This window comes from Phasianus colchicus, chromosome 12, assembly GCF_987193195.1.
Source record: "Phasianus colchicus chromosome 12, bPhaCol1.hap1.1, whole genome shotgun sequence".
NCBI lineage: Eukaryota > Metazoa > Chordata > Aves > Galliformes > Phasianidae > Phasianus > Phasianus colchicus.
In genome coordinates, this window is record NC_143447.1 from 11,830,573 (window position 1) to 11,857,185 (window position 26,613).

Genomic DNA, 26,613 nt, shown 5'->3' on the forward strand with positions numbered 1-26,613 from the left:
AAACCAATTAACAACCTCTTCATGACAGTGACTAGATGACTGCATTTATGAAGTTAACTTCTTTTGCTAATGGTGATAGTTTTCTACCTTAATTTGTATTTTTTTTCCTGTAAATGTATGTCATTACTACTGTGTTTAAGAGGAATGTTGCTTGAAGATTGTTATAATAGGATGTGAGCAAGCAGTGTAAGTCACGGAACAGCCAGGATGTATGTTGGTAGAATTGCTGTTTGTTTTCATCTGTAGGACTTAGGCAACACCATTACGAGCAAAACCATTGCTTTAGTTTAGATAAAGGACATGAATAGCAGAAGATTTGAACACGTAAGCCTGGGGAGCAGTAACCCAGAAATGTCCTTCACTGCTCAAGCAAAGCACAGTTGGAAGCATTTATGCAGGAACACCTGGAAGCCTTGCTCCTCCAAATACACATGTGCAAAAATCATGACAGCTGCATTTCTAGCCTATTAATTTCATCTTTTGTGGGTAATGAAATTCTGTGAAGCTTTTTTTAATACTTTTTTTTTCTGTCACGGGGGCAGGTTCTTCAATGCACGTGGATCAGCCTTGCTGCCAAGCTCTCTATGACTTTGAACCAGAAAATGAAGGCGAGCTTGGGTTTAAGGAAGGGGACATCATAACGTTGACCAATCAGATTGATGAGAATTGGTATGAAGGGATGTTAAATGGAGAGTCTGGCTTCTTCCCAATTAATTATGTTGAAGTGATGGTACCCTTGCCTCAGTGATTGTGTCATTCAAGCTGTGAACATGATTTCATGACTGAAATGGATTCACAAATGTTCTGTCAGTGTGGCATTCTGTGAAAGCCTTGCTATTTGACTGACTTACTGACTTTTGTATGCGTCTTTTTAAAATGTATTTATTTTATATTCCAAAAAAATTTACCTTCCCTGACACCATCAACCTGCAAAAAAACCCATACTCAGTTTTTTTGCTTTGTGCCTTGAAGATCACTGTATGAAGTGTTTACTGGTAGCTCACTGTTGCTCCCAAAATGCATTTATTTGCTATTATTGTAAATGGTTTTGTTTTTTCCTTTTTTTTTTTTTTTTAAAGTCTTTGGTTGCAATGATTTTACTATTAAAAACAATTTTTAAAAATACTGTAAGTGAAGCTAACTGTAATGAGTTCCTAAGTTACTGATATCATTGAGCCCTTTCCATCTATCACACTGTAAATTATTGTGAACAAGTTAATCCATGTTTCACATTGTATGTTGACAAAAGGCAAAGTGATTGTTGTCAATATTATGATGCTGTTGTACTAAGTACAAGTGCTCAGAATTGAAGATTCCTATAATTTGCTGACCAAACTTAATAAATATGTCGGTGGGATAAGAGTGGTTGCCACTTCTATTCCTGTAATTCTGGCATTTATTTTTGTGCTGGATGGTCACTCTTGCTAGATAAATCATTTCAGTGGGGGGGGAAACATTAAAAAAGCCTCTAAGTATTACTTTTATAGATACCTCAGCAACTGGAATTGTAATGATCTTGCCCTCCTGTCACAGGCTGTGTAACACTCACAGTATCTATTAACATTTTCTTGTAGCAGGAGAATAAGAGTCCTTTGAACCAAGTGTGAACTTATTCTAGCTCCACAGTTTGCATACACCTCCATTGAGATAAATGGGTGAGTATCACTGGTCATGGTTGCAAACAGATAAAAGTTAGTAACACTTCTGCTGTTGTCTATTTCTTATTTAAAGAATGGAGAATGATAGAGAGAGAATAGGTAGAGGTAAAGAGACAAATGTTGTAACTTAAACATGCAAAAAAGGCCTCAAAATGAAGGACAGACTCAGGCTTAAGTACTGTCAAAGTGAATATAAAGTTAAGTATTCCTCTGTTAGCCTTTTCCTGCTTTGCTCAGGAAATGTGGATGTAGTAATGACTGAAAAATTCAGCATCCTGAGACAAACCTGATCTTTTTCCAATTACTCCATCGACAAGACAGAGGAATGATGAGAAGGGAAGTGAACTCTTTGTGGACAAAAGGGCTTGAATCCAGTTTCAGTGTAAGCTCTACTTGGTTCTGTAGTCCAGTAGAAGCAGCGTTCCTTAGAGAGGAAAGAATTTCATGTGTACCACAGGTGCAGTAACTATTCCATATAAGAAACATAAATAGCTTGTAACCAGCTATCCAAACCATGGCTTTCCAGTTTCTTCAATCTCTGACCTTGGCTGATACAGTGGTGACAAGAGAAGTAAAGGACAATTCTTTAAAGCTTTGGCTACAGCTGCCTAATTACTAGCACAATAACTTCAGAAAGGGAAAGATTTATTAGGTGTTTTTCAAGTTCATGGGTGAGTAACTAGCTGCTCTAACAACTACAACACAGAAAGTAACCTGGCTCAACCTAGTTCTTAAACAAAAATAGTGATGTTCTGAGTACAAAATGTTTGTAACAACTTTTAAAGCATTTAAGATTCATAGCTTATTAGCTAAATACCAAACAATTCAGTGTACAGTTGTTATACTTGTGCTCTGGGGTTGGAGCTGTAACAGGACTATTGCTTGAATGCACACAGCCAAGAAGTAAAGCTGTTATGAACCAGAGTTCAGCACCTGCATTTTACTTTGGTAAATAAGCAGTAGCCAGGGAGAAGAAAGAATAGTTAACAAAATAGCTTGATCTTCTAAAGCTGGTAATGACATTACTTAAAAGGTGCCTTGAGTAGAATAGCCTTGTCACTGGAATAAAATAAAAAAATCTAAATATGGAGGTAATATGAAGCATAGCTATGTATGACATGCATTGCAACACACAGTCTGTAGCTCTCCCTTGGGTACTCTGCAGTTGCATACTAATGAGCATTAGGGTTTCTGTATTCCACTCTGGTTATTTTATAATCAAGACCAGTACAGTGGTTGTTGCTTCATACCATCTTTACCTTATGCTAGAAGTGTCATGTAAAGTACTGAGTACTACTCTTAAATGAAATCCATTACAATTCAGCTTTATTTGAGGAACTGTGTGATGGATGTAAACAGCACAATATAGCATAGGGGTGAAGGTTTCTTAAAGCTCTACAGGGAGTTGTATTACTCCAAATCATTTGAGCTACTCCAAAAACCATCAATAAACCAACTTTTATTTAATTTACCTATAAATATCTTAGATTTTAATATTTGCTCATGAAAAAATCTCTTTAACAATAAAAAGTTCAACATAAAGATAAATATAGAAAGATATAGCAACATTTATTTCTCTATGGGGCAAAAGGTATAACAGGAGTTCAAAACTGATAAAATGTATTAAATCAGCATTAGTTTTCATCTTTTTAAAGACCTAAACAGCTTAATTTAAGAACATTAAGCTAGTGTAAGAAAATCCTCATATTGATAACTGCATCCAAATATAGAACAGATCTCAAAACTCAGAACTTAATGTTTTGGTAAGATAACAGATGCGGACAAAAAAGCCAGCACTGACTGATCTGCAACATCAGCTGCTTATATTCTTAAAGAGAAGAGGACCTGCAAGGCTCATTGAGGTTCTTACTTTGCCATATAACTGTCAGGTAAGCATTTTGGTAAACAGACGCTGAAAGAAGGGATCATGAAGGCTGACTACATGGTTTCTAAGGGCTAGGGGTCAGCCTTCAGATAGCTACAAAGCTATTAAATTAAGTACTGGCCAGCAGATAGTACTCTGCCCCCACTTCCCAGCTAGACGAAAAAAGCAGGACTGCAGACTGCCCTTGTCAGACGTTTAGTACAGTGATTCTAAGAGCTAATATTTTTAATGCACCTTTGTCATTTTGATTTCTATCAGTACTTTTTCCAAGCCACTTAGAATGCTGCCTTTTTGGGACCAGAGTGCTAATATTGCTAGTTACAGTACCTTCTGTTGGAATGTTTCACATTTGCAGGATATATCTGTCAATGTTATGGTTCCAGCAAATCAGAACTCGAAGCTATGCTGCAACTAGAAACACTGAATACTGCAGTTGGTAATTTCTATGTACTAGAATAAAGAAACAGTACATTTAATAAACAAGAATACATCACAGCTTGATTTGACTTGAAAAATGTTGTTACTCTAGGAAGTTCTTCAGCAAGTGATCTAGATATCTCAGCATCAGGATACGAGCAGAAACCATTTCAGATAGTAAGCACTCTTCAGGATAACATGATACTTCAGCCAAATTCAGAACTGCTCAACATCCAAGCTGTGACATGATCTGGTACAGGTAGTTACCCACTCTGGCTTGAAACAGAAATTGCCTTTGGAGAAACAACATACCAGAATATTGAGAAAGCTGAGACAGCCTATCTATGCTCAATCTCAATTATTTATCATCCTTCTAGGACACACAAACAGCTTTGTGAACTGTGCACACTTTTTTCAGCAGGTCATGGAAATCAAATCCTTGTGGCAGAGTAAAAGAACTTCCTAGAGAGCTTGTATTCTACTGATCTTCATATCAGTGAATCCAGCACAGGGTACAGTATCAGAAGGCAGAAGGCATTATGTCATGAACAGTTTTTCTTACAAAGAGGTCAGGTGGGAGATGTAAATTCCAAGTTATTTTAGATATTGCAGAAGGTGCCACCACACACTTAAGTCCAAATGTCACTTGAGGTTTAGAAGTGTTTTCAGGCGATCATCTCCATGTCTGTATTACATGATAGAACAGCTGGGATCTTCATTTTGCTGCAGAAATAAAATATCAAGACATAAATTCTAAGCAGCGTGTATTCTTTCTACAAATTTCCTATTTAATGCTAATTAAAGAAAATCAAAATTAAAGAAAAGCTATCAAGCTATCAGTACTCCAGAGTTCTGGAAGCATCAGAACTGAACTGACATGCAAATTCACACTACTCATGTTGTAAGAGGAGCAGAAACAAAAAAGAACAAAACATGGAAACCCTGCCTTAAAGCACTACCTTGCATTCTTTACATCATTTTGCTGCCTACAGGAAGTTAACAACTTAGTTAAAAAAACAAACAAAACTTTGTCAGTATTACCAACATTGCAGAAACATGGATAAACTTCAAACTTCTGTCATCCAGCAGATGGGAAGGATATTCATATTTGAGTACGAGTATTAGAATGGATTCTTATCATACGTGGTAAATAACTGTACTGTAAAGCTGCTGATAAACAGTGTTTTATCATGAAGATAAAGAAAAGAAGTTGCTTTTGCTTCCCATCACTGATGGCAGGACAAGCCATGTTATTAGTCAATTGAAATGAAGAACCTTCAAAATACTGAGGAGAGGCCCTGTTTCAAACACCATTTCCACTGGTACAGCTTCAGCCATTTTGGCATATGCCATTCAGGCTTTCAATACACAGCATTACAGAACAGTGTTCAATAGCCTATTAAACAAGGTCTTATCCTTTACAGTGAGAGACTGAGAAATACACCAACAATGTAAGACTTCGATGAACACTCTAAACCATGTGGTATAACAGATATTCAGTTAGATTCAGTTTCAAAAGAAGGACAAGAAAAGAAATAAGTAGCAGACAACTGCCTGTTCTGAGGTACATTTCTTGAAAAAGATGGTACCCCAAGGTACTTCCAAGCTGTGCTTTTGGGCAGGTATAAATAACTTGAACATGAAAAGGAGAAGATATACAGGAAACACTGATGTCAAAGACCTGCTGCAGTAGGCACCTGTCTTCCTTGTAGCTCTACAGAAGATTTTTTTAAGCAGAAGTTTGGAACTCAAAAGGCTTTGTCAGCAGGAGGGGAAGAATAACAGTAATTTCTGAAACAAAAGTTGTCACCGGAGTGCCTTAAACTCATGATCAAGTTTAAAAGAAACTTAGCCAGTCAATATACCATTGTAGCAGAAATGCCAACTCACAGCCTGAAACAGTGATTGACCACCTGGTGGGAAGGCAGGGCCAACCCAGGGGAGCTCAGGTGCATACAATGCATCTGAATGAGCATGAGGGGTGGAGCCAGGATCCATCCCTTCCCAGACCTCCTTTAAGGCTTGGCAGTGGAAATGAGGGCATCTCTCACTGGAGATCCTTGCAACCTTGCTATTACCACAGTACTTTCCATCCCATTATCCCATTACAGCCATGAACTTTGATTTCAGCATTTTAAAATCATAGAATCATTAAGGTTGAAAAAGACCACTAATATCATTTTGTCCAGCTGTCAACTTATCACACCATGCTCACTAAACCACATCACTCAGTGCAACATCTCCCCTTTCCTTGAAAACCTCCGGGGATGGTAACTGGATAAGCTGCCAGCTCATGGCTTGGATACATTCTTTGCTGGATAAAGAACTGGAGGGCCGGGCCCAGAGAGTGAATGGAGTGAAATCCAAGTTGGCAGGGGTTGATACTGGGGCCTGTTATGTTTAATATTTTTATTGATGACTTGGACAAAGTGATTGAGCTCGTGCAGTTGCCCATTGACCCCAGCCTATCCAGATTCACCTGTAAGGCCTTTAATTTTGTATTTTTGAAAGAAAATATTTTATTTTCTTACTGTGAATTTGAATCGGGTACTTTAGAACAAGTCCAGTACACTGTTTTAAGCATCAGTTAAGTCACTTCATTCCCACAGAATGAAGATATTTGTTTGCATTCTGTTTTTGGAATAACAGCTTGCAAGTATATTTACAGTGAGGTAGATGTTCAGACAAATACATAAATAGCTAGTATTCTTCTGCAATAGTGTTAATTGTTTGGCCTCTAATTATTTGATGATATTCAGCCAAAAAGCATCAATTTCATTTCTGATGCAAAGCCATGCAAGCTACAGCCTACATGGGACAAGAGACTAAAGCATTATTAGTGAAGCAAGCTGAGATAGCAAGCACAGTTCTTACTGATCTCACCTGCTTAAGGATGCTCACAGGAATCACTATCATGAAACCAAACAACATTTCTTTTTTCTTCTTCTTTTGGTCTGACATCAAGAAAAATGGTAAGAGTTGGATTTGGTTCATATTTGGGGAAGTATATTCACGCAGTGTAAAGAAATCAGCTATCAGAATTCTTCAATTGCTTGTATTTAAGTTTCAGGAATCTTACCTGAGATGGAAGCTCCATTTCACTTCCCATTAGTTCTTCATACTCATCCTCTTGCTCACCACTTTCTTCTTCTCTGGGTACATGCATTAGTTTTCTCTCTGCCAGTTCCTGCAATACAATTAAGTCACCATCAAGGAAGCTTAGGAGCCAAGCACATCAAGGCACTTCAGTAGAAGGACAGAAACTGCAACTCACTTACCTCACCTTCATCTGTGATGAGTGTAACACCAATGTTATACCCAGATCCCCAAGACTTCTGAGACTTCCAGATCAGGTCACTAGGACCTGGGCTTACACCAGCAGCTGCACCCCAGATCTGCAAAAAAACTTGAAGTGAGACTATGTTGATTCTTCTTATTTGTAGTTACATCTGAACGCATTGTAACACATACAACTCCAAATACTCCAATACCAAAGACACTAACAAATTCAGCTACTCTCATCCCTGACAGGCTAGTTCTCCTGTTCAAGATTCAAGAATACTGATTAATACAGACCTACCGTAACAACTTGGCCTGCCTGAAGAGTGAACTGAGAGGGGAATTTGTATGATACATCTGACACACTCTCAAGATGTCTTCTCAGCACCCATCCATGTAGTGGCTGATCCTGCAAGATAAAAAGTTTCTCAGCATTACAAACCAACCCTATAGCACTCATAAGTGTAAGATCCTCCTCAGTCCTAAAGGTCTCTTGGTCCTTCTTCTGTAAGGTGAAGACTATATTCAATTATAAAGTTAACTTAAATTCCCAGAAGTCTCCTAGTACTGTCTTAGGGTTACACTTCACCCCAGAAATTCGGGTACATCTGTTCAATAGGGATAGTATTCTAACCAGGATCATGTTATTCTTTCTAGAAGGACTATGATAAACCATAGATGTTTATGACTAACTTAAGTCAGACTGCATGTATATATTTATACATATTAATGTAAACTGTAATATATATAGTGGTCTTTGAAGGTTTAAGGCATCTCAGGCTAAAGCACCTAGGCTATGAGCTGCAAGTTTTGGAGTTCTGATAATTGTAACAATTCTGAACTTGCAGATTAAACTAGTTGAGTTATCCAATTCATTAGTGAAGCCCTCTATACTGGTTAGATACTGTCAGTCCTAGTCAACCTTTTAGTTGCGTTTCTAATTAGTAAGCTGTCATCCAGTTTACTAATCCTTATTTAGTTTCTCAAGGATATGAAGTGCTTCCAATACTATTACCCTGATTCTAAAGAAATAATGGTAGGCTTCTGCATCATAGATGCCAGTGCTCCTCTTCCAAAAGCCTGAGAGCAAGACACCTGCGGTATAAATATCAGTTGCGCCTCATCTATTGGCAGTAGCCAGGTTAGTTCAAGAAACATTTAGAAAGCTCTCCTTTTTATTTAAATTAGTAGTACGTCTTATCTCTTTGTAATTCCCTGTTGTAATCTCTAAGCCACAAATAATTGCACAAGTAGTCATACTTTGCAGTGAAGGCAGAATAAAATTGAACAAATACCTCTTCAGAGTTGTTTTTAAGCCTGACAAAATTCCCATCTGCATCAATTTCTTCAATAGACACTTTTCCAGAAGATGAAGCATGCTGAACAGTCTTAAATCCAGCACTATGTTCTCTCTTTCTGGCTTTCATTTTCCTTTTTCTCCCGTGCAGAAACCGTCGCCCTTCACTTGTTGCTTGAGTTGCAATGCTATGTGAAGATGCACTAGGTGATATGTTCAGCCTGGAAGGAGTAAAATAACATTCACTTCAATATCTACAATGCTTATTTCTTCTCACTACTATCAGGATAGTCAAGACTAACAGCTTCTTACCTTGAAGCTTTCCGTGAAGCCTTGATAAGACTTTATTTTTACTGGCAAGAGTAACTCAGTAAGTCAGTAAGTAGCTTGTTGGGTTTGGAACACAACCCCAGACCTAAAGTTCAGAGCTTATACTGATAAGAAATTTTCAACTGCAGTAAGTATTCATTTCAAGTCTTTACTTACACACAGATTCTCTTTAATAGAAGTTACTTAAATTCGTGTCCCTTAGCATTAACTCAGTTCATGTTGATCTTACTAAGCAGCGTCTGGATAGTTAAGAGCTAGTAGTTATCATTTCCTTTCATTCATGCAGACAGCCCCAAATGCTGAAGTTCTGATTGCTAAATTGATTTCTGAGCTAGCTAGGTATAGAATAAAACTCACACAGAATGACTATACCCTTATATGCTGCATGCCCTAATGTTTTTGCATAATTACTCCATCTCCAAGTGACATCAGCACCTAATACTGATGGATAAGGGGGAAAAGGATGGCTGTTTTAGACTTCAGTGCATCTTTGGTACAACTCCAGGTTTTAGTACAAAAAACTTTGAAAGTAATCAATTCTAGAGAGGGATGTCTGGTGGATTTGAACCTTCAGTTTAGTTTGTCAAGTTACTTTATCTTCATACATGATGTGATGAATATGGATGGATATGACTATTTATCTACAGAAGATGAACAGAAGATGATACTTGAACTAAATGATGATCCTAATTGCAAACAGTGTTTGTTTCTTGCATCTACTGCATTTTTGAATATACATTCAGTCAACGCAGAGATCATGGATGGGGCAAGTCCTCACATGAAGATCTTGCCATAACCTACCTCTGTTCCTCTCCTTCCAGCATCTTTCTGTAGGCATTTATTTCCAGATCTAGAGCCAGTTTCACATCTAAGAGATGCTCATATTCTTCCAACTGTTCCTGAACCTTTTTCTGGGCTTGTGCCATTTCTTTCTCTTTTTCAGCCATACGCTTTCGATGCAGATCACGATCTTTATCCAGCATCTCCTGTAGCTCCTTCACTCTGTTCTCCAGAGCAGCATTCTAAAATTAGATGAAAAAAAGAATTACACTGAGTATTAGAGAGGAAATATTTTGAATTGGGTATTTAATACTAAGAATATACAAAAAGATAGTACCTGGCTTTGATAGTGATTAATTTCAGATGTCAGATTACCAACTCTAAGCTTTGTTTCCATTAATTCCTCTCGAGCAGCATTGGCAAAGTCACTATTTCTTGCTGCAGAAAGCTGGGCATTCTCCACCTATGGGTAAAGTCACTGTTAGAAATGAGTTGCTTATGATCATCTATTTTAAGATAACAAAGGGGAAAAAAAAAAAACAAAAACACCAAGTGATTTCCAGCTGCTACACATGGAAATAGCTGTTTTACTTAAGTATACAGATACCAATAGGATACAAATAAGAAAGTTTTCTATTACTTTTCGAGGAGATTTACATGAGTTTGACATTCATATCAGAAAAAAAAAGAACAATATTCAGGTAGTGAGGTGCTGGATTAGGATGTTCCAGTTACAAAATTGGAAAGACTTTGTATAAATATGAAGTCAGTGGATTCTCCAGAACAGTGAAGAACACTTGAAATTGCTTGTCAAAGCATAAGACTAGAGGATACTAAGTATGTTTAGAAAGCTCTTGTTCTTCCCCAAAAGTTCTGTAACTAAACAGTTCTGACTTCACACTCTAAGCAGCACTAAGCTATTTTTAAGAGCAAGTCAATCCTGATACTTTCCAAGAATTGAAAAAACGTAGTAGCATGACTATATCTCAGTACAAAAGATATTCCAGATCTCCAGGGAAGAGTTGGACAGAAGCATCCAAACAAATTCAGTAGGCTGTTGTACAACAGAAAGTTGTAGTATGGAGGAACCCAGAAGAACCACTGAGTGAAAAAAACTCTTAAGCAGATGTAGTAGATTATGCAGTTCTGCACTATCAGCACATCAATACTATATGCTGCACTCAACCCAGAAGGCCCTGGGATCTTTCCTACAATACTACAAATAGGAAGTGTTACTTCTACCTAAATACAAGGCTTATGCTAGGAAAAAAGATTGCAGAACACTTCTGGAAGACAACTTGTCAAACTACTTCCATAGACACCCTCCCTACCTTATATAGTGTTACAGCTTAAAAGGGACATTCATACTTTAGAAGTATGCTTACAGAACTGTAATAACACTTTGTCATGTATTTCACTAGCATTATTGTTACTGAAATTTTATTCAATGATTCTGAAAATTCTTCATATAAAGATAGCATGCCTTAGTCCTGAATTTGTCAAACACTTATTTGTTAGTAGACTGAATTATCATCAGCTTTATTACATTAGCCATTCCTAGCTGCTCCCCAAAGAAACAGTATTTATACTTGAACCAATTTTGTTTGGAGCTAAGTGTTGGTAGCAGTAATTTCCGTTGTCAAACTTGACACTGTTCTGAAATCCCATAAGTGCCATTAATTACCCTTCACACTTATACCTAGAGGCTCTGTAGTGAATGCACGGGCTCCATCAGTCACTTACTCAGTGTGACAAATCACATTAAGGTGAGAACTTACACTGGCATCTTTCATAAACTCACTTTTGCACTGAATGTTCGCTCCAGCTCCTCCTTGTATCCTTGAATTTGTTCTTCATGCTGTTTTCTGAGCCCCTGCAGAGCATCTGAGAGCTTACTCTCAAATTCTCTCCGACGACCAGACTCCATTTCTGCTATTCTGCTCTCATGGACTCTTTTAATCTCCTTGAGCTCCTAGGAGAGAAAGTTTTTGAGAATAAGCAAGCCAAAACAGTTTGAGACTGTGGACTTATTGTACCAGCTTAGCAAGAAATTCAGTACCACAGCAGATTTGCCGCTGAGTGCATGGTAATTCCTCAATCCACAGCTTACATGTCCTTCCAATACATCAGGTACTCACACCTCAGTAGCTGTGCTGGATTTTTCTGCTTCTTCACTGCTGACATTGCTTAAACTACCAAGCAAAGTAATTTGCATCTAATTTGGAGATTAACTTTTTGATCCATATTAATTTCTCTGCTTTTCTTTAGATGCACGTGCACTTCAACTTCTTAAAGAATTTACCTATTCTTATTTTATCCAAAAACTTACAGCAACTGGGTTAGAGAAATTGGAGTTTTATCATTGAAATCACATAGACTCCTTCCAGAAGGAATTTGGTTTGCATTCACTTCTAAGTTCCATATTATGTACTGGCTCCTAATGCAACACTTATGAACAGTGTTTGGTAAACTTTAAGGAAGAAGGGAATGTAAGTTCTTATTGTAGCAATTGGACAGATCAGTACAATGGGAAAGCATTACAACAAGGTGTGATGATGGAAGGACTAGCATGATAAAAGTGTGCTATAAAGCAAGGGAAGAAGATTGCTCACACAGAGGATTCTAGGTTTGCAGGGGAAAACTTCACTAAGGAGGGATCTCCAATCAGAGATCCTTCCCCATTGGGGATCAGCCCTTCAGTGATGTTGAAGAGAGGTGCAGTCAGGCTCCACTCCTTCCAGTCACACAGCTGAATTGCCTTCACCTGTGCTCTCAGGACTGACCAGGTCTTTTCCCCACATGCTCTATCAATTGTTCAGGCCATGACTCAACAGTTCCCATATATATTAAAAAATGTTAACTTCACTGATTTTAGGCTTCTTCCAAGCACCAGAATTATTTAACTGTAATTAAGCACTTTCAGTTACACAAAGTAGTACACTGTGATTGTAGTTACCTTCAGAAGTGCAGCCTGAGAAAGTTCTCATATTCCAGATACCTACTGGTACTATGCCAGTTGAACATGAAGTTGTATACTGTTTTGAAGTCGTCCTAGATTTTATTGACTGACGGACTGCCATAAGTTAACTTGCTGAGTTATCTTTCTAAGGATAAGGTACAATTTAACATTGCTTTTAAGGACATCCAGGGGTCATAAACACCTAAGAAAGCCTTGTTAATAAGCTAAAACATACATCTTCATGAAGACACTTCTGGAATGTCATTTTTTCCTGCAAAGTTTTCAAATGATTTTCCAGGTCCACCCTTCTCAACATTTCACTGTGGAGATGCTTTTTGGCATCTTCCAGTGACAGCTCCAGCTAGAAGAGAAAGACATAAGGGTAGTCAAAATTAAGTGGTTACTCTTCTGAACTAAGACAGCCAACTTATTACAGGTTATTCAATTTAACTCCTGCAGCAATCAAAATGCATTAAGTGAAGTTGACTATTCTACTGTTTAGGGCCAATTCTGTGGGATCCAGCATGTTTGCAATGAAATGCTATTGTTACGTAGGCCAGATCTCCTGCAGATGATGTATGCAGCCCTTCATTGCACAGTTAAGCTTTATTTCAAATGCAAAAAAAGTGCTTCTGATGAAGTTGTACCATCTGCAAGTATTCTTCTCTTTCACAGTACTAAGTTCTCCCAACTTCTTCCTTACTTCCCATATCATTTTTATTGATTATTAACATGAAAAGCACTCCAAGTATGAACTTATTTTACTCAAACTATTGGACAAAAAATTTTCATTGTAAAGACCATAAAATAGATTAATGATCATATTAAAGCATGAAGATACTGTGTTGGATAGATAGAGTAGCAACTTAAACAGCACAAGAGCTCAAAGAAACAGTCAAGTTGTATTTGTTCTGCAGAGATTCAAGCATAATGAAGCAGGGTCCATCAAATCCTCCCTTTACTACAGGGTCTATAGCAGCTCACATTTCATCATTGTTTGTAGATGAAAATTCATAGCTACTACAGTCATAGAATAGAATTAAAGGTACTTACAACAGCCAGAAGTTTTAATGGAACAACTATTAGCAGCATTTGCTTTCAGCAAGAGTGGAGAAATCATTTTTGTCCACCTGTAACTGTCACAGATAATAGCCTTTGCTTGATTTTACTTTTAAATCTCTAACTAGCTTGGGATAAGACAAGCAAAAGCTTCAGGAGCAATAGCAAAGTTGGAATTCCAGGAACAAGCCTTACAGTGACTACTTGATCCTTTAACTCACGGAGGCCATTCTCCAAAGTCCGGTTCTCACTCAAAGCTGTTGCCAGGTCAGCTTCCTTTGCATTCAGCTGAGCATCAAGATCTCTCATACGAGCCTGTGCCAGGTTCAGGTCAGCTTCTTTTTTTGAATTCCTGCAAGTGAAAGTTTTACATTCATAAGTTGCAGCTAGTGAGGGAGAATATTTGCTTTCAGTGTGTTTACCCTTAATGGGGGGGGTCTGTGGTTGAACTGAATCAGAAGAAAGGTTGAGACTTGTGGTGAGAGCCCAGAGCAGGCTCTAAGAAACAAACCAGACAGAGTCACAGACAAGTATCATTTGTTTAACCAGAAAGATTTCTGATCCATTTTCCAGCTGATTGTGTTCAAATCCTATGCAGGACCCAGCTATTCTCCACAGCACGGCCATCAGAAGGGGAAGGGCGGGGGGGGGGGGAGGATGGTGCAGTCACTGTCTTCACAGGAAGAAATAGTCACATTCAAAATTGGCATTCACTGGACTGCACTCATCTGCCACTATCGCATGAACTCCTGAAACAAGAATTCCCTTTCAGCAGGGAAGGCAGCTGAGGTGCCTGCCAGCCATTTAAATGCACTTTTGCTGCATCTCAGAGCCCCTGCAGCCACCCCACCAGGTGTGAGCAGCCATGACAGCCATGCTCCTCAGGGAGGGCCACTACCTGAAGGCGGGAAGGCAGCGTGCACGCAACCCGAGACCCGCTCTCCTGAGGCAGGATGGCAGGCAGTGCCGGTCACACATGGCAAAGCACTCCTCCTCTGCACCTGGAGATAGCAAGCACCTCTAACTGCTGAGGGCTTCTCTCCACACCAAGTTCCTCCTTAGCGCTGGAGGAGCTCTGGCTCCAGGAGGTCACCATCTCAGCTGGGCTTGGCCTGCTCCAGCCACCAATTCCCGCCACACAGCAGCAAGTCTCCACACAGACCATCCTCACAGCACAGAGCGTCCTTGCAGAGAGGGCCTCTGCCCTCATGATGGATCATAAACTCTCCTCTCCTTCATACCTACAGAGTCACGAGGTGAGAACAGCTCAGCTTTCTGCAGAATGCCATTTTCTTCAGAAAGTGCTTGCACCTTCTGCAAGCAACCAATTTTCACCAAATCCTTACAGTTGGAGGGGATCTTTAAAGGTCCTCTAGTCCAACTCCCCTCTTTCCTTGCACAGATTGAAACTGACTTACAGAGCATTCAGATACCATCTGAATGTCTATGGATTTATTCTTTAAACTCAGCACCGCAATAGACAAGTGCAGGGCCCACACTATATTCCTGTCTTTGAGAGACAGTTGTGATAGTTTCCCAGTCTGCTCTGCCTTCTCCTATCCCTGCAGTTACCTGACCTACACTGCGCTGGAGTTCCTTCCTGCTCAAAACACAGATTTGAGATTATAAAGAGTAAAGCATTCCATTTATTTTAGCAAGATCTGTTCTGCCAAGTGGCTAAGTTGTGATAATTTATACAATGAGTTTCCCAGTTGATAACTGTACAGACCAGTTGGAGAGAGTCCAAAGTCATTCCACGGGAGGGATGGGCTCTAGAAAGCATGGGATACAAGGAAAGATTGGAACAAAGTAAGGATTGTTTAGTCTAGAGAGCAGAAAAGTGACAGGAGACAGAAGTCTTATGCGTGTGAAGACCTCTGCATAGGGGAAGGGAATCTGTTTTCCATGTCTGTTGTGGAAAAGGCAGGAAGTTGTAGGTTTAAATTGCAGGAGAAGTATTTGGGTTAGATGTTGGAGGGGAAACTAATGGTAGTTCAAAACTAAAGCACAATGCCTGGGGAAACTCTGGAATCTTCATTACCTGGAATTTAAAAAGGGTCACAAAACATCTGCTAGAAGTGATGCAGGTACAGCTGGTTCTGCCATAGGCCGTGAGTATGAGGCTAGATCAGCTTCTTGCCCAAGGCCTTTTCTAGCTCTGCTATTCAAGGCATTTGTTGATCACCTCTGTACCTTGTGACCATGTTGCATCACCAAATGTCTTACTGGTAGAAGATAGTTACTCCTTGCAGAGAGAGTCTATGAAAAAAGCAAGTACTGTAGTAGCAATAAGAAGAGATCATATTTCAATTTTCCGGTTTTCTCTCTTTTCTAGCTGAGAAGTTAACCACTTTTCTTCTGGAACCACTACTGCTACTACCACTTGTAAGTATTATTTGTGATATTAACATGAAAATCATACTATCAAATAGTGTTATCAAAGTACACCTTCTAATAATCTACATATATTTATTGCAATAATGTGCATGAATAATCCCTTACCCCAGTAAACTCTGAAGTGGGTAATTTCATCTTTAATTGCAGCATTTTAAAGTTGGCTATGATGCAGAATGATAACTGTGAAGTTATTGACTATCACATCCAATAAATCAAGGTGTCATATACTTGACCTGGAGAGTTTAAGAAATACCTGTGCTCTTTTGGTGAAATATTTAAAACAGACTTGACAAATTTACTTACAATTTCTGCTTGCTACTCTATATGAGAAGTTCAGTACCAAAATACACGTTTATACTCTCACACAGAACAGAACTATGCTTGCTGTTATCTGTAGTGCTACTGTTCCTGCGTTGACCTTCCTCAGACTCTGAATTCAACCAACTGATATGCTCACCCACAACTCCTCCTTCCAAAACATCTTTGGCCTACTTCCAATTACACTGTTAAAGAAAAATTAAGAAAAAATTTGGAGCAAGGACATCCAGTTGTTGCTGAAGGTTTAAGTCTCTTCACTAGTGATTAAGAAGAGTCAATAGTTAATGCTGTTGGGAAATTATCTAGTGGCATTCCATCCCATAAGAGTTTCAGATTATTTACGGAATAGATATAAAGAGCATGATACCCTCAAAGGATTTTGCTCCAAGTCATCTGAGATATTTGCAATTAGACTGCCCAGTTAAATAACGGTTAATGTTAAGATTTCAGTACAGTCCATCCAGGAAGCAGCATGTACAATGTATCATTTCCCAGGGGTTGTAAAGTTAACCACTTTAAAACCCAGTTACTCCAAAGAAGTAAATTAGTCTGGAGGATTACATACCTGCCAAGCCTAAAGCTTTTACAAACAAAGCCACTGAGTTATACAAACACAAAGAGCAGCAGAAAGATTTCAGAACTGGCATTAGCCTTTTCCTCACTATCCAATCAAGTGCCTGCTTAGATTTATGAAACAAATTTATGAGCTAAAACCCAGCATGAATGAAGCAAACCCAATAACTTCCAAGCAGCTGAAAACCAAAGCTTAGAGTAAAAACATGTTTCATTCCCAAGTAGAACAGCTACTTAAGTCCTACTGAACCAGTAGAAGGCGGAACTTGCTTCATACTATAAATATTAATAAAAAAAAGCTGTTGCTGAACAGTGCTATGATAACACTTTATAGCAAGACTTAGAGGAAGGAGGGAAGGGCCTGTGGACATACAAGTTACTGAAAGTCTGTAATTCATTTAGTAGTACAATGGGGCATTGAAATAACTGCATACTGTAGTTGTATATAACCAGAGAATGTTTACTGGGGTGTAATTCTTGTTCCCTCCTCTTTACTGTCTACCTTCTTTGAGTGCATTTATGTTGGACCATTCCTTGTTCCCTACTTAAGGAAACTAGACAACAAATTGATTCCAGACAAAATATACTGGTCATGAAAACATCAAGCCTGAAATGACAGGCAGGTCATTCTAGGACAGTTTCTGTGCAGTAGCAGCCTGCAGCAGGAAGGTTATCCTGCTCACAGGACTGTCTGCTCTGTGTATTTCCCCCAGAAATGTCTAAGGGAGTAACCCCCAAAGAGAGGCGAACTGATTCTATACTGAGACTTACTCTCCCTACCCCCATAACTTTCTAGATCCCTTCCAGCACAGCAGCTTCTTGGTTGTTTATGAATCACAGGTGCAGTACTAAATGCAGTCAGCTGGGCATTCAGGCAGTACTGGTTCCATAGGGCCTCCCAACTATCCAGGCTCTGAGGGAACCCCATGCCCATTACAAGGGAGCTCTAACAAGGCCCAGCAGCACTGGTGTAGAGGTACCACAGCAGTGCCCCTGCAGGGCACACACTAAGATTCTCCAGGCCTAAATCACACTAACCCCACATTACCACCCAAACATTTGGGGCCTCACCATCACCAAGACCTCACTGCTCTGACAGCACAGAGCCGTCCTGCCGGCACACGGGTCCCAGTAAGCAGCATCACCCGCTTCTCCTTGCCCCAAGCAGGGGGTGCCTCCTAGGGAGCCCCGCACCGGGCAGGGCCGGGCAGGAGGGCCGGGCACCGACCTGCTGTGCAGCTGCCGGTGCTCCTCGCCGATCTTGCCCAGCTCCACCTGCAGCGCGGCCCGCTCAATAGCAATGTCGTCCAGCGCACGGCGGGCGTCGGCCAGCTCCGCCTCGTAGCGGAGCCGCAGGCAGCCCAGCTCCCGGCCGCTGCCAGCCTCCAGGTCGACCAGCCGCTGCTGCAGCACCGACTTGTCGGCCTCCAGAGTCCGCACCCGCTCGATGTAGGCGGCCAGGCGGTCATTGAGCTGCCGCAGCTCCTCCTTCTCTTGCAGCCGGCTGAGCCGCGTCGGGCTGATCGGAGAAGCGGCGGCGGCGGCGCCGCGGCTGCGGCTCCCGCTCGCCGGCGTGGATGACAGCGGCGTGGCCATGGCAGCTCGGCCCGAGCCCCGCCGCTCCCAGCACCGCCCCGCGCAGGGCACCCGGCACCGCCGCTGAGTATAAATAGCGGGCAGCTGCCGCCGCGGCCTCCGGAGGTGGGCAGCTTAAAGGGCTACGGCTGCGCCCCGGGGCGCCGCGGCTCCCGGTGGATAATCTCTGCGCTTCGTTTTCGGTTTGTTCTGTTTTCTATGCACGCTTTGCCGTGTCTCGTTAGTTCAGCGGCGCTGATAGGTGAGGGCCGAGGAGGAGCAGCTCGGGAGCTCGGCGTTGTTAAACACTCTGCGTCGTTAAACTGGGGTCGGATCATACAGTCCCACATTTGGGAGGACGGATGCAGCACAGCTGCTGCTAGGCTCGGGCACACCGCGGCTCTGCGCTCTGCTTCTTCTGTCTGGGTCTTGCAGTTTGCTCAGCTGACGGCAACAGTCCCCTATCTTTGTTTGTTTGTTGCTTACCGGCGTTTTCAGGCTTCAGGCCCGGCTGTAGTACGTCGGAGCTACAGTGTTTCATTTGAAAGCCGATGTAATGAGTGAGAAGGAGAGGAGCGGAAGTCAAGACAAACGTGTGAAGCGGCCCACAAACGTTCGTGCCAATCACATTAAAAAAATCACTGTACAGTAGGAAAGTTGTTTTGGCACCTGTCCTGTGATAGTCGCTACTTTTCTCCCATAGCAAATTAACTGGTCCTTCTCATTTTCACTTACACTTCGGAGAGCAGGTGCTGCGTGGATCTCAATGAGTACGAGCATAAATATCTGAACTGTGAATTATGGGTTTGTTGCAGCAGTTAGAAGAAAGTTCCCTTAAGAGCTTGGGCTAATGCTATTTCCTGCAAAGGCAAATAGCCTTTGCCCAAATCTAGACCACTTATGCAGTCAGGAAGTTCTTTGGGCACCCTTCATTTCTTTTTATTTTGCCTGCTCTGGGGTACGTTTAATTGGTTTGGTTAGCTTCCTTCTAAGCAACACTTCTCAGCTGCTGCTGTCCCAGAGGTACCAGGAAGACATTAGATGCTGCACTTTCACACTGGAAGCATCTCATACTCTGTTGCTGCTTACTTCCAGTGTCCTAGCAAGGTGGTATTCACTGCAATCTGAGTGCGTGCTGTTCTCCTAAAGCCATGCTGTTGTCAGGAAACAAGCTGCAGTTTCAGGCTGATATGCTTGATTCACAATCTCAGGCTGTGCTGTTTGAATTTTCCTCTTACACTAATCTTTACAGCTTGATTCCACACAAGCAGGTGAACTCCTGCACTTACAGTCTAAATTGTATGAGCTGCACTCCAAAATACAGCTTTAGTGTCTTGACATCTTCTTAGAGTTCACTAAAAGGAAAGAAAGATGGATGTTATAAATGTTATAGAGGTAAGTTCTAACTCCTCTCTCCAGGTCCAGAGGCACATCCCATGAACAACAAGGAAGTTGGCTCCAAGACAGTATCTAGGAATTTTAGAATTAGGCTATGTGTGCCCTGGTCCATGAAGTAGAGGAAGGAACTGGAGAACATATGGAAAGTTATCTGGAGAACATCAGGAGGTTATCTGAACTTCCTTACACATTTGTATAAAAAGCGTCAAGGCTACAAATGTATGTAGCACAGTAATGGTGTATGGCCAGACTGAGCTCTCTGGTTCTTGTCCTAGCAATAGCATGAGGAAATTCTTTTCTGCAAAGCAGTTCCAGTCTTTTTATTTTGCTATAACAAGTACTTGTTTGTTCTTCACTGCCAGTAGAAAACTCAAGTCAAGAAAAATAAAATGTATAATTCAAATCTGAATATGTGCCTCTAAGACCAAGATAGGTATGTCTGAGGGTATACTTAGCTTTGAAACCTCAGTCCTCCACAAAGAACACTGTGCTCATATGTCCTTGTCATGTTTGACAGTTGCATGCACTGGCCAGCTGTTCAAATACATTGTATGGGTTTGGAACAGACACAGACCAAAGCTAGAAATCTGCTATTCCAAGAATATTTTTCTTGCCTGCCAGGGCTTTGTAGCAGCACAAACAAAAACAGCTGGAAGAAATAGTCCAAAAATAGTCTGAGCCAGTTTTATCTATTGTGTGAAGGCATCTTAGCAGTGTGTTAGTGGAATCCAGTTACTTGTTCTTTTTCATTCTGTCTTTTTCTTCTTTTTTTTCCAAGGACTGTATCTGCACTGCTTAGACCACAAATGGAGCTGGGGAATTCTTACAGAGATAACCCTATGCCATTTTTCCCTACTGTTTCTAGTATAAAGATGTCAGGACTGTATTAGGATTAAGAAGAGATATAGAGCACGTCCGGAAAAGCTGTAGGAAAAGACTTATCAGGCTAAAGCACAGTATAAGCTTTTCTACAAATAGTTTATTTACAGAAAAATATAGATATGAGAGATCTGGACAATGTTGTAGATTATACAAAACTGGAATTAGAAAAAATGTAAAATATTCATGGACTTTTTTAGCATCTTTTTCAGATCTTAAGCTGGTAAAAGTCACTAGAAAAAAAAAAAAAAATAGAGTGATAAAATAAGAGCCAGAAAACATCAACCAAATTTCTTGCTATCCTTTCCCTTATACATCTGCTAGCCAATTCTACCCATGTGTCAACAATCTGCTGACGTAGTTCCAAAATGCTGTTGAGGCTCTGAGTGCATTAATATGCCTTAATGGCCCTGACTCCTTTCAGCTGGGGCCACACACCCACACCTTTGCTCTTGGGCACAGGAACTCCAGGGACTCTCAGGTTGGGATGGTTTTCCTTTTGTGAGCTCAGCTGATGGGTAGACTGATTTTTAGGTTATGCTTATGTTTCCTTTTTTACTGTAACTCTCTCTGAGGTCTTTGCTTGTTACTGTTGCTCTCTCCAGCCTCTCTGCTCACCTTGCCTAGGCGTTGGTGCAGCGGTGCCCTGCTGGCCTTGCTCTCTGATCTGGCTCTGTCTGGTGGGAAGCAGCTGGCTCTGGCCCTTCCTGGGAGGGCAGTTTGTTGGAGCCCTGACTGATGTGGTCGTGGGTGAGTCCAGATTGGTTGGTAGAAGTAGAATTTTTTAGATGTCTTTATGACATGATACAGAATGTTTAAATCTATGTCTACTTTTTAAGTCTTAAATACTTTTGAGACAATTTTCAGTAGCTTTTCAGTGTTTTTTTGTTTGTTTCTGACAATCATTCTCCCTAATTCATGAGTGTCCTTCCTAAATATATTTTGGAAACGAAGCAAGGTGTTACTGGAGAGCCTTCAGCTTTTGTGGCAATTCAAGGAGTCTGCATATGCAGCAGTAGTGCTATTTAAAATGTAAAACATAAGAATAAGGCCTTTGCCAAACAGCCTATTTACAGGCAGATGTTAGTGACTCACACACCTGGAGCTGATGAAACCAGATTGAGTCCTGTTAGCCTGCAGATGGTTGAAGGCTATTCTCACTAGCAGCGCTGTGGATATGGAGGCTCCGTGAGAAAATTGCTGTTTGCTGACCAGAAAGGTAAAAGGGCAATTACTGTTTCTGTAATATTAGCAATAATATATAGAGGGAGACGTTTTTTCTGGATGACATATCTGCAAGTGTCATTCTCCTGTGCAATTCTTCAGCTTATGCTCCTACTTCTCTAACTAATTAAGCAGGACAAGTCAGCCAGCTCACAGTGGCTTTTGCCTATGTTGGAATAGCAGCCTTCCAGCAGCTGGTAGATAATAAAAGACTAGAAATGTATTTTAAGTATCTTGAAATAATTTGTAGTTGGATGCAAAAGTTAACAATAAGTTTTGTTTAGTGAAACATAGCATATGGATAATAGACCTGTTAGCAAAGTTTGTAGTTAATAACTGATAACATTAGGCTGTCCTATTTTCACTGGTGAACAAATTCCACCTGCATGTACAAATGCAGAGAATCATAGAATCACAGAATATCTTGAGTTAGAGGGGCCACAGAATTGTTTGAGTTGGAAGGGACCCTTAAAGGCCATCTGGTCTAAATCCCCTGCACTGAACAGGGCACCTGCAGCTGATCAGGTGCTCGGAGCAGTTGAGTGTCTGCAGGGACAGGGCACTGAGTCCAACTCCTGGCTCCACACAGGGCTACCCAAAACTTAATCCACATTCCTGATAATGTTGTCCAACCACTCCTTGAACTCTGGCAGCTTGGTGCCATGACCTCTTCCCTTAGGAGTTAATTTCAGTGCCCAACCACCCTCTCAGAGAAGGAGTTACACATTAGGAACATCTTGTATTGGTACAGCAATGACTAGAATCTGGCTCCCTGTCCAAATGTATCTGCTCTTGTCCAGTCTTACATAGAATGTATCTCAATTTCTCTAAGGGATTTCTACACAGAATGAGAAAAAAGAGGTCATAGCTGAGGCACAGGTATGCAATAATACAGTTGGTCTATAGATTTTACTAATATCAGTAGCAGACTTTGAAGAGACTTCAGAAATTTTGACATTCTCTTAGTGTGGGGTAACAGAGCCAGCAAAGGAGGAAATTAACAGAAAAGTGGGAAATAAGTTCGTGGCTGTCTGTCTGCTTGTTTTCCAGCAACTATGTATCTCCAAAATGTCAGTGCGAAGCTTCAGAAAACTTCTTTTCCTCCATCCACCAAGTTTTTCTAACCTTTCTTTATCCTCGTCCATTGTCAAGTAGGTTGTATTCAATTATGTCATCACTGCATCTTAATAAGAACTAGTACATCTGCTGGCTCCCACAGGAGCCAGGAGCCTCCTCTGATCCTCCACAACTAAGTCAAATCTGAGTCCCTTGTGACAATGAAATCACTTCCACATCTTGTAGTAGAATATAATAACAAAATGATCTTCGTTATTTTTTTCCCAAGTAAGGCTGCTGAATTGTATTGCATTCATTTTACAGAGAGCAGATAGCTTACCCTGCTCCTCTTGCACTTGACCCGGTAACTTCACATGAAGCTCTTGGCTGCAGCCAGCCTGTGCTGAGGAGAAGGGATGATTTTCCTCTGGGAGATTCAGAGTTCTGTCTCTTAATAAAGACTGTAGTCATGCAACTCCAGAAATTAGAGCAATTGACAGAGTGGCAGAAGGGGCTGGCAAATAGAAGAGAACAGAAGAATCAGAAATGAATTTCAAACTTGTTTTGAACTTTGAAGTATAGATTGGCCCAGGAATTCTGTCTTAAATTAACACACCTTTCCGCTTTCTCTTTTGAGCACGATGGTTTTTTTGCTGCTCTGTTCTCACCTGCACAAGCCAAAGAGGAGTGCACAACCATTTTGTAGTGGGTTTTGTTACAGCTTTTCTATATTTGTAATTTGACTTGCAGACTGTGTGCAAGACAGTGTGAATCTTGTTCTTGTTATTGCCAACCACTTGATGCACAGTGTCACTTATTTCCTGAGGCTATTTTCCAATGGCCTCATTTCTGGTTTTTGCTTTTTTTAGTCTGCTTCAACTCCTACCCATACTTATTATTTCCTTTGGCTTTGCTGCATTTTCCTACATTAATCATTCATCCACTGCTTTCAGAACTATATTGTCTTTGTCACTTGAACTCCTCCCAGTAAGGTATTTCTTCCAAACTTCCCTTCCCCCTTTCCCCCCCCACCACCAAGTCTACCTCACTGTTATCTCCTTCCATATCCATATCTGGACACATATGTAACATATGAGAGCTGTCTTGGGATGCTGATCACCTGCTTTGCTCTGCTTCCTACCCTACCTGCAATGATCTACTGAGAAAAACCAGTTGTCACACTGAGCTTTGTGTGATGTTCATGACATGCAACGTAGCCCATTCCTTCAGAGGCTCTGCTTAGGCACCAGGTGTTGCTTATTTCACAGAGCACTCAATAATGTTTTATTCTTAACAAACACAGAAGTAAAGGCCATCAAAGCTTCCGAGCAAGGTGGGTTGTTGTCATTGCTGCATGAGAAGAAAATGGCAGATAAGTTCAAGAAATCACATTTGGCATTCCCACAGTCCTCAGAGAGGCTTCATGTAGGTGTGTATATGTGTGTGTTTGTATTATATATGTTTTATATATACATCTATTATATATACTATATTTTGCAAACTAGGGGGGAAAAGTCCAAATAGGCCAAATAAATTTTACCCCTGCAATTTTTCATCCTGCCTTATCTGCATACAAATTTATGTATTCTTATGTATTTTATATTAAAATATTTGTATCTTTTAAATATTTTCCAATTATACCCACAATAATCATGTGAAAATATAAGCTTCAAAATTGCATAATGATTATGTGACTGCATTATAAGTAGATCTCAGTGTGTCTATCCCAGCATTTTGGTTAGGGCTATGAACACTGAACTGAAAAACAAACTATGTATATTCCATCTGAAACAAAATGTGTTTGTTCTGGAAAGTCATGAAATTTAATGCATCTGCTACTACTGTACAGAATCATAAATATGCAAATACACCACAAGTTGTTCTGCTTGAAGATAAAATGGAATTTGAGAGACAAGAAAGGATAAATATTCAAACACTTGCAGTAGTGACCATTAGTTTATATTGTATTTATTAATATTGGATCCAGCTGAACACAAACTGAGAGGAAAACAGAAATTTGCTATCATGTTTTGGTCTACACAGAAGTATGCTTTTATTTTTCATGAAGCCACAAAGCTTTTTTTTCTCCTTGTTGTTCTGATGGAGCTGTTTCCAAAGCCCAGGGCAGCCATCAGCATGGAACGCAGGGGTTCCCTCACACCAGGGAATGAAAGGCACAGTACCATAGCTGAACTTTGTGCCTTTACTAATAGAGGCTTTACTCTATAGCATATAACATTTGTGAAGTGTGACAGTGCATGATTGCTCTCTCCCCCTGAGAGCTTGTTATTTCAGGGTAAACAGGCGCCCTGTACAAACACAATGCGGGGTCAAAGAACTGATTATGCCCTATCAGGGTTCTCATGACTCTCGTTACAGGAAATTTAACATTTTCCTCTTATTAGTCAATCAGGTGCAGCTCTATTACTGATAACTTTGAGGCCTCCAACCAAAATTCACTTTCTGCATGGGGCCTCAGCAGGATACTTCCAGCTTTGGTATTCATTAGGCTTAATCCTGATTTATGAGCCAAATGTTGTTCTGCACTGTTTCAGTGGATTTTGAATTTGTAGTTTAGCCAAACACATTTTCCCTGAGTAGTACAGACTTTTGTTATGATGTAAAAATGGCCTTCGTGATCATCAGATTGGCTTAGCTGAACTTGCTTTGAGAGAATGTTTACATTTAGTGGGGTCTGCTGAAGGTGTACACCTGCATTTCAGGACAGAGGTAAATAGAGACGTGCATTTTTCTAGATTTGAAGGCTTTGTGTTCAGGTTTTCCAAGAGTGGAATCTGATGATTAGCATCTGATCAAACATTCTTTATTTACCAGACCAGAGATGTAATTTGCTTCAATTTGGCCCATATCTGTATCCTGCAGGGTTTTATTTCCCTCCTTTTCTGCTTGCAGATGAAGACTTTTGTTGTCACAATTGAATGTAAATCAATCAATAACAAAATGCTCGATGACTGTAGTCAGTACTGAAGACACCTGGCCTTAAGTACACAGAAAGCAGAATAAGACCATCGTACTTCCAACCAGGTTCTTTATGAGACTGTGCCAGCTGTACAGATGGATGAGATCATGATTGTGTTCAATGAAATAAGTGCAAATGTCCATATCTCACAATTCTATGAAGTACAAGAGCTTTACAGCTGTCATATTTAATGTCATTTAAATGATGTATATTTTAGAGAACAGCAAAAGAAAAGCATATGTAATAGGAAAACATTATTAATAGTGAGAGATGAATACTGGAGTTACGTATGTGAACACTTGAGAGATTCACTATAGTTTCCTGTTCAAAAATCTTATACCAGCTATGCCAGACTAACATGGTATGAGTGTCAGTCAGAACAGTTTGTGACAGGTTTGCTAATAAGTGGTACTCAAGGACTAGGATTTGATGCTGGACAAGAAGCTCTGCAAGCAGTGGGAAAGACAAAATAAATCATTCCTTGAAGAGTTTATAATCTGTAGAGGTTATGGACAGTGAGCAGAAAAGAAGTTAATTGCTTCCTTAGAA

The 26,613-nt window shown here is 40.4% G+C and overlaps 2 protein-coding genes across 4 annotated transcripts in view; one reads left to right on the forward strand and one right to left on the reverse strand.

Moving 5' to 3' along the window:
• Positions 1 to 3,507, forward strand: part of SH3GL3 (SH3 domain containing GRB2 like 3, endophilin A3) — a 91,476-nt gene extending 87,969 nt beyond the window's left edge. For 2 of the 3 annotated variants that reach the window (XM_090148967.1, XM_031587694.2), the window contains one exon: positions 543 to 1,360. In XM_090148967.1, coding sequence (XP_090005093.1) covers positions 543 to 748 — 206 coding nt within the window. In that variant the 3' untranslated portion in view covers positions 749 to 1,360. Of the gene's footprint in view, positions 1 to 542; positions 1,361 to 1,574; positions 1,656 to 3,426 lie in introns of those variants that run through there. The other variant, XR_016470396.1, reaches the window with a different exon arrangement.
• A 99-nt stretch (positions 3,508 to 3,606) lies between these two features.
• On the reverse strand, positions 3,607 to 19,074 carry LOC116225352 (lamin-B3-like). Its single transcript, XM_031587693.2, has 11 exons — positions 18,181 to 19,074; positions 13,860 to 14,016; positions 12,841 to 12,966; positions 11,448 to 11,618; positions 9,984 to 10,109; positions 9,668 to 9,888; positions 8,535 to 8,757; positions 7,541 to 7,648; positions 7,239 to 7,355; positions 7,040 to 7,147; positions 3,607 to 4,683 (listed from the first exon to the last, which is right to left on the reverse strand). The coding sequence occupies exons 1-11, from the start codon at positions 18,546 to 18,548 to the stop codon at positions 4,651 to 4,653; spliced, it is 1,758 nt and encodes a 585-aa protein (XP_031443553.2). The 5' UTR covers positions 18,549 to 19,074; the 3' UTR covers positions 3,607 to 4,650.
• Positions 19,075 to 26,613: the final 7,539 nt, after the last annotated feature.

Excerpts from the sequence above, each read along its gene's own strand:
- LOC116225352 (XM_031587693.2), bottom strand. The coding sequence starts at position 18,548 with ATGGCCACGCCGCTGTCATCCACGCCGGCGAGCGGGAGCCGCAGCCGC. Across the intron at positions 11,619-12,840 it reads AGAAGTGTCTTCATGAAGAT|GAGCTCAAGGAGATTAAAAG; the intron begins GTATGTTTTAGC and ends TTTCTCTCCTAG. Across the intron at positions 8,758-9,667 it reads CTGGAAGGAGAGGAACAGAG|GCTGAACATATCACCTAGTG; the intron begins GTAGGTTATGGC and ends TACTCCTTCCAG.